At 35.3% G+C, this 8,566-nt stretch overlaps 1 protein-coding gene across 3 annotated transcripts; it reads left to right on the top strand.

Moving 5' to 3' along the window:
• The first annotated feature begins 2,267 nt into the window (after window positions 1-2,267).
• Window positions 2,268-7,310, top strand: PQBP1 (poly-glutamine tract binding protein 1). 3 transcript variants are annotated; one of them, XM_046636446.2, is made up of 6 exons: window positions 2,268-2,461; window positions 2,582-2,691; window positions 4,650-4,825; window positions 5,424-5,604; window positions 6,708-6,865; window positions 6,999-7,310. In XM_046636446.2, exons 1-6 carry the CDS (start codon window positions 2,392-2,394, stop codon window positions 7,189-7,191), a joined length of 888 nt encoding a protein of 295 aa, XP_046492402.1. In that variant the 5' UTR covers window positions 2,268-2,391; the 3' UTR covers window positions 7,192-7,310. The 3 variants fall into 3 exon arrangements, with proteins under 3 accessions (XP_046492402.1, XP_046492403.1, XP_046492401.1); XM_046636447.2 differs by lacking the exon at window positions 2,268-2,461 and adding an exon at window positions 4,044-4,120; XM_046636445.2 differs by lacking the exons at window positions 2,268-2,461; window positions 2,582-2,691 and adding exons at window positions 4,180-4,347; window positions 4,452-4,558.
• Window positions 7,311-8,566: the final 1,256 nt, after the last annotated feature.

Here is an 8,566-nt window from a genome sequence, read left to right as displayed (position 1 = left end):
TATAACCAACATAATGTAAAGATAGCACTGCTGCAATAACCCATAAAACCAGAGACTCCAAAACCGTCAAAACCGTGAATACTAATTATCCAGCATGAACTATACCTTCCTCCGTAATACCGTATTGTAGGCAACACGCGCAACGTTTTGAAGGCAATGCAGATCTCCAATGTGGAGCCATACAGAGCTTCACCTAGAGAATACATTAGGAAACTTACCGACGAAACGATCAAAGGTAAATCAACTCGCACTAAACCCAAAGATGCATACGTGGCAACGCCCAATGACAGGCAACCAACAAGTATAAAGAAAACGTTCTAGAAGCTTCCAAGCCGATTTATATCAATATAAGAATTAACAATTACAGAAGAGAATTATATACGAAAGCATACATGTAAACCTGCTCTAAAAACTACGAATTATCAAATTGTTAAATACCCTAAATCTGTTAAGATAGTTATAACGCAAACACCTAAGAATATTCGCAGCAGCGCGATCCTAATAATGTTAAGCAAATAGCAACTATGTCTCATAAACAATCGCTATTGTACTCCAGGTGAATAACGACAGTAATCAATTATAATACATATGCAATTTCATATATTTACACGCTATAGAACTAACAAAACGACAAGCAACCGATATGACAATCTTAATATATAAACTTTGTAACGAACAGGATAGTAAGAATATTTAAGAAGTAAACTATGACTAGACGGCATTAACGTACACCACGAAATATGGGTCACCACTAACGCATGCGCACAGTGATTACCATATTAGGAAATAACTGCTAAGATCGGCCCGGGTCCTAACGCCCACAGGGAGGAAGAAGCACGATACCCGAGGGGCCAAGGGGGGCTTGCTGCCCCAACACCAAAGCCCACGCAGAATGGAAAATTACAGAGCAACGACCCTGCACCTACACCACTGCACCAGCGCAGCGTTATACCATATGTAAAAACTTACAATATAGTAATAGCTAATGAACTAAGATCACAGGCGTGCATGCGGCGAAGATGTCGTGCCCTAATTCTAATTCCTAGAAAAAGGGGGAAGGTGCGAAAAAGTTGACAAAATCTAAAGAAGGGGATCGTTCTGCGTAACGATCGACACCTATAGAAACGGCGACCGATCATCGGATCGTCCTCTTGGTTTCTACCACCAGATTCGTCAGCTTGTTCCGGTACAGTCATGCGGTAAAATCCTTTTGCCTTTTGCATTTAAACTTTTCCTACAACGTTACTCTGCCCAAAAATCCAGCGAGCTTTCAGCTCCACTTTGTCATATTAATTAAATATCTTACATTGAGTAACTCCGTTGTTTGTGACTCGAAATATTGAACTTATAAAATAAATTCAAGTTAATCAAAGTATCCAAATATATTAAAATCAGTCATTCCGTTAAATCCTCTCACCAATCTACGCTGCAAGTCACCATATCCAGATTATTCTCAAAAGGTAAGCCAATTAATTAAATCTTTCATCCAATAATTACTCCTTCCTCAGTTCATTCGATTAGAGCGACAGAATGTCCGTTGTCCGGTGTATTTCAATACTTTATCGGTAATTTATGACCCAAACTACTGATGTGAGTCTAGCTGTAGCTGTGTGTCCGATTCCAGTGTCGAACATCTGGAAATTTCCACCAGGTACCGTTCGGCGTCACAATGGGTATGTTCCGATATACACTGCGAGCACTGTAAGTTGTGTCGTCAATTTAGTATACTGCGAAGCCGTTCCTTCATAGTTAGCTATACTGGTTACTGCTTAAAACGGAACGCAGTACAGTATACTGTGATCGACATTTTTTGGCGTTACTTTCATTTCATACATAATATTTGTTTTACATTGCAATAAACACAATTTATTCAAATTTTCCATTTTTGTTTTTAACGGCCGGTATTTTTAAATGACAATATTCAATAATAATAATTATCAATAGTGGAAGCTGTTAAATTTCTGAACGCTGTTGATCACGTGATCAAAGCACTGAGAGCACCTTACCTCGAAAGCACCAGTGTTCACAGTAGAAAAATGGCGACGATTTATGACGTCATATATTTCCCTAGGATACTGCGACTGTATACTGTCCGTCTATAACGGAACGAATTTCTCCCCAGTAAGAGCACTGAACAGTGCTCGCCACTGGTATATCGGAACATACCCAATATTTACGATCTTTTCGACCTCTGCGATGCTAGTGGCAGAGCGGAGAACTAATTGAAGGACGGGTTTTTGAGGACGCCGTTACTACTTATTCTCTTATGCTGTGTCCACTCCTTTACTGTAGTCTCCATGCAGTAGAGATTAGTAGAGATCAGTGATCCGTGCCGTCCAATTGTCAAATTTATTCCAAGAAATACCGATGTTTAAACAGTAATCAGCTTAAATGCCGCTTCCAGCTGCCTTGGCGGCTCGTCTTGCTAAGCGAGGTCTTATTTCTGGAAGTGAAAAAAATGGTAAGCGTCAAAAATCTTCAGTCATCGTAACCTTATCCAACTTCACCGAACTTAACCTAGCTTAAGCTATAACCTCCATGTAAACTTTTGGAACAAATGTGAAGAAATAAAATTTTGCAGAATCTGTAAAAAAGGATCCGAAAAAGAAGATTCACGAGGAGATCATTGCCGAGGACTACGACAACGCAAAGGATGATATTAATCAAATAGATATATCTCAAAAGTTTATGGTAAAGATCAGAGCCAACTATGAGGATACCCAGATAGCACTGTGTTCCTGTGCAAGAAGCGATAGTTATACGTTGTGCTTGTATTCAAAGCACCTTGGGCACACCAGTTCAAAGGAGAAATTTTTTATAGCACAAATATATTGGCTTGAGTCAGCATGATGCTGTCCAATTACTATCAATCTCAATTTCTAAAAGCATGTAATGATACTTGATCTCTTGCAATATTATTCATCAAGAACAAAGGCTGGTATTCGATCAAGCAGGAACGGATACCCTTTCCTCACAAAAAATGGAACTTTGCTATCTGGGTATTTCAGTTATGTGCAAAATAGCATAGAACCATTCCTATTAAGGTAAACATATAGTAGTTCATATCAAACGCAACAATTCTTTGAATGATCAATACCAATTTGATTTCGATTATCAATTTTATGCTACGAATGGATGTAAGTCTCTGAATCAAAACAAAGGCTACTATACAATTTGTTTGGCTACCTATCAATGGTAAATGGAGTGTTGTTTTCAAGCGCAGTGTTTTCTTCTGTGGCTCATATCCCAGTTGTTCAATAAGAGAAGATTAATTAACCTTTTAATGGTCGGAGTGGTCGATATATGGGCCAACCACGGGACTAATAATATTTGATGTTCTTTCAGGGAATATATATTATGTGTTGAATATGGGGAAAAGTAATATCAAAATTCCTGGAACCATACTTGACCTTGAAAATTGCTATTTCAATGTCAGTTCTTTTTTTTTACTATTTTGGCCCAAAAGGGTTTATTTTTGGTTTGGGTTTACCTGCTTTGAGGCCAAAATAACAGCAAAAAAAATTTGACCTTGAAATGGCAGTTATGAAGGTCAAGGGTACCACCAGGATTCTTTTATCGATTTTCCCTGTATCCAGGAGATCAAATTACGTAGGAAAATATTTTCAAACCTTCGTGCCAAATTTTTTGCATTTGACTTTACTGTGCTGGTGGGGCCGTTCGATATATCAAAAAGCAGTCAGGTTACGGGCTCCACATAGAAAATTCATTGAATTTATTTATACATTTCACGTCTAATAAAAGGTCGATTTAAAAAGTTTAAACCATTATACTCATATTTCTACTCAATCTCGGTGTAGTACTTAAAAACGCTATTTAAGTTGGAGTTCCATTTCACAAGAACTTTCTTGATCTGAAATTCGTTGTATTAAAAAATTTTTTTTCAATTTTAAATTAACATGTCTGTCTCAATATTTTTTGCTTCCGATAATAGCTACTGAGCAATAAATGATTCCACTTTTCCACTTGGGCTATATATTGTGCATATTTTGAGTCTTTTTAGTATTGATAATAAATTTTTTCAGAAAAACCAAAACACATTAAAACGAAAATATAACCTGGACAGCGTTTTTTTGTTACAAAATTGAGGATGAGTAGAGACGTGAGTATACCGGCTAAAAAGTGTGTGAAATTAGCAACTAGAACCACTTTAAACAATTGAAGTTTACGCCATAAACAACTGAGATATGAGCCGCAAAGAAATAGACTGTACGCCAAAACAGTATCTGTTTTCTCTGCTAGACAGTCAACTGAATCGAAAAGTGGCCTTGAGTTTGATTCAGAGACTTACATCAACAACTTGTACAAAATACCTGCTGAACCATAAAGGTGGATATAGTTTGTTCAGAAAAATGGTCTGCTCGAAGCAAAATCTTACATATGTAGAATATTAGAATATTTGAATTTTTTTTACTCAATATTTATCTATGCAGCAAAGATTAATTCCAAAACTCGAGTAGTGGCTTGGGACACTGCCCTCCCCTTCAATCGTTGTCACTTGTTCAAGGATGCATGTGGCCCCCACCTAAGACTGGGCCTGGTAAAGATAACAATAACAAAAGTGATTGACTAACAATATTTTTACGAGTAGACAATATCCGTTAATGTAGAATAAGATTGTTGTTTTATAGGGCTATAGCAGCTGCCCAAACAAGTACAACATCTATCACGAATGCAACAGTAAATGCAAAGAATTATGGGGATCAGGACGACTGCAGCCTACAGAAAAGTACATTAAACGACAAATAAGATTGTTACTAAAGTATCCATTACCTGATACTTGGAAAGCTGTATTCGATCCAGGATCGTAAGTATCAACCTCTCGTTTTTTTCGTCATTCACATTTTTTCTTTTTTTCTTTCATCAAATGCCAAATACCAACATTGTACCTTCCGATTTGCTACTTCGATTGCTACATTTGAAGGCATCGATATAATCAAGGTCCAAGTCGATTTAGGCCATCTCCCCGGTGATCAACTCAATGAAAAAGCGCCAGAACTAGATTAGGTTTGTTTTTCAAAGATTTACCCAAATGTTGCAGAATTTTTTATAGATTCAAATGCACATTGCATTGGCTTGCAAATGGTGAGTGTGCGTCTTTCTATAAAAGCTTTAAAAAATATCAAATGCTCAAGCGCTGTGCTTCAGTAAATGACATTTGCTTTGGAAATGTTAGAAATAAAACCACATTTGTTCTAGGAAAGCTGCTAAAATTCAGAAAAAAACCATGAGCATTCCTACAGAATACTTATGGACAACTTACTAAGGAATAACTACAGCCTTTTTAAATAGTTCTCGTGGTTCTTGGAAATACAATAGTCAATTGAGACCTTCCTCCATCCATGCTTGTTTCATCAATTAATTACATTTTCAATAATTCATGTACTTTCAATCATTCCCACCAGTGGACAACACTATTACTGGGAGTGGTCATCAGATTTGGTGTCATGGTATCCACCAGGACATCCTAAGTGCCAGATATCACAGCCAGCCTCACAATTACGTGAGGAATTGCACTTAAAAGCAGCTGATCAAGATGATAACTTGTCCAGTGACGAAAGCACCAGTGACCAAGAGCCCATGGAGGTGTGCATATCCTGAAATACCTAAAAGAAAAGAATCAATTGATGCAATCAATGAAACTTATCTTATTTCAATCTTCGAAAGCAATATCAAGTTTAAAATTCTTAACCCTCAATCTGTGCATTATTTTGTTTATGCTGAAAATTAACTGCACATTTTGTGTATGTTAATATGAGTCGAAAAATCGCAAATATTTAGGATTATAGATTCAAGTTTATTATGCGACTCAATTTCATTCCCATAAAAACAAAATCGTATTATAGGGTCAATCCTAGACCGTAGCGCTGGTAACAAGTCACTTTTTCTATGCAATCCTACAATATTCTACCAAACTTCATTTGAGCTGTATATTATTTGTATTTTTATTTTATACTGTAATTAACGAGTCGGCGATGTTCATACCAAAAGTTTTGATACTCTTTTACTGGTGATAAGTATTGAAGTTTGACGTGCAATTATAAGTAATTGTAATAGTGAACACATATCCCTCATAAATTTTATAATATACAGCTCATCATGATAATTAATGAGAATTGTATAAACGCATGGGAATTTTGACAAATTATAAACTACAATATTTTCTGTGATATGATAAGGATACAAAGAAAAAAAAACACTTTTGCTCACCGTAACAAAGACTCAAGCATAATGAGTCCAATTTAATAGATGGCATATTCTGTGCATTTGAAAAAATTAGTAAGAAGCCCGTACGAAAACTAATCAACGCAAGGTGAAAGCTTCCAATTGGAAATTCCATTTTATCGAAAAGTTGACGTTTAAAGTATCATGTCTAGGAAAAAACGTCCATTCATTACAAAAACTATAAATATTGATCATGTAGAAGTACTTGAAAGTAACGGTAAGAACTCTTTTCAGCTATAATGAACATGCAGTAAATCTTGTGAATCAGTTTCTATTCAATTTTGCAAATGAATAAATCATGACTTCAGTTTTTCAAGAGACATTACCAGCTGCCAGCCTCTAGATCGAGAAGAATCAGTAGACAAGTTGTTCTTGAAAATCAAAAATTGAAATTTGACTGCTACTGCACAGTATTGATAAACGTATGATATATATACTTAATTTAATGCAACCATGATTTACAGATAGATGAAGCAGAAGCAAAACGGGAACAAAAACTTGAAATTATAGACAGATACATGGGTTTTGACAACCGACGTGTTCAGAGACATGAAAGCGCTAAAGAGAAGAAGGATCGATCTTTAGATCCCATGGATCCAGCATCTTACAGTGATATCCCAAGGTCGTTATATAATTATCTTTATTCTAATTAAATATCTTTATATTATTATAATTTTTTCAAGGCATTCAAATCATTGGCATCTGCTGTGTGTGGATTTGATACGTGATCATTTTCAAACATGCTATTTTTGCAGAGGAAAATGGTCAGATGGATTGGCCAGACACAATGAAGCTAAAACAGGAGCAGATACAACGGCGTCAGGACCACTTTATCAAATGCGGCCATATCCAAGTCCAGGCGCAGTGCTTCGTTCCAATAAAGTCACCAAACTAGAGTCAGAAAGCTTGAATAAACCGAAAGTTTTTTTTCCGGAAAAATCGGAGTGAAAAGAATATCTCGACATCTGTTGTACCTCTAATTTGCAATTTTACTGCAAAACGTAAATAATGATGAAGAATTGTCGAATTTTCAAAATAATTAATAAATTGATTAATTTTCAGTGTGATTTTGCTTGTTATTAATCTAAACACCTCCTGGTTCATAAAAAAATTCATCGTAATGAAATTATGTAAGAAAAAAAAGTTTGCCACTCACCGATAAGTAACTTTTCGCCAAGCGTCTGGTAAAATATCGACTGTACAAATAGTATACATTATCAAAAAAAATTTCGATTGAATTTAATTGACACATTACTTTTTTCTTATTATTATTATTATTATTATTAACCAAGTTACATTGTAATAATACGATACACAGTGCTGTATTTTGTAGAGATTCTCTGCGTCTGTACATAGACTGATCACTAAAAAATAAAAATTCAACTTAAAAATAACTTAATCCGAAAATATAACGAAATCACTATAAAAATTATTTAGTAAATCTGTGAAAGGCATTTTTATTACACACCAGTATTCCTGAAATAATTCTGGATAATTGTTTTATACCTCTTGGTTTTATGTTTTTCATAAATTTTTCGTAATTGTTGAAATTTAGTCTGGCAATATACTCATGACTTCTTCCAATTTTTTTTTACTCTGGGTAATCTGAGCATTTTATTTTTAGTGATTGCAGTGTTGTCTGAGTGTTCTTGACTATGGTTTTGATAATTATGGGAGATAGCGTCAAGCATGTATATCTTGTAAAGTTCTAGATGTTTTTTCCCTGCCAGTAAACCATGCATCAACCTTAGAATGCTGTTGTGTACACTTTCGATTAGGCTCATTATTGTTTTATTGGCTGATCCCCAAGCTAATATCCCATAAGGAGCAACACTAACAATAAAATATATTCCACACACAATCATTTTGAAATTGTTAGGTGCTATCAGTTTGCCAGTTCTTGAAAATACATATAGAAGGTATTTAGTGTAGTTTACTTTCTTTATAATCTCTAAATTCCATCTCAGATGGCAGTCAATGCAAACACCTAAAAATTTAGTTGAAGAGAGCTGCTACATTTTTCCACCATCAATTTCTGATTCAAAATTGACTGGTATGCTATCTTTGCAACAGCCAAAAGTAGCACAAACTGTCTTGCTCACATTCAAGGATAGTCTATTGTGATAAAGCCAGTTGATGTAATATCTGAGCATATAATCACAGTATTACCGGCGTATTAAAAAATAAAACATTTCTCAATACTTTCCTCAAAATATATATATCACTGATATAAATAATAGTGGTCCCAAAACTATCCCTTGTCCTACCCCTGTTTAGATTTTCAAAAATGTATGTTTCATACTATTGAATTTAACTAATTGCC

This window comes from Neodiprion pinetum, chromosome 7 (genome assembly GCF_021155775.2).
Source record: "Neodiprion pinetum isolate iyNeoPine1 chromosome 7, iyNeoPine1.2, whole genome shotgun sequence".
Classification (NCBI taxonomy): Eukaryota; Metazoa; Arthropoda; class Insecta; order Hymenoptera; family Diprionidae; genus Neodiprion; species Neodiprion pinetum.
Note: the sequence above shows the minus strand (reverse complement) of the source record. Positions and strands in the feature narration are given on the sequence as shown.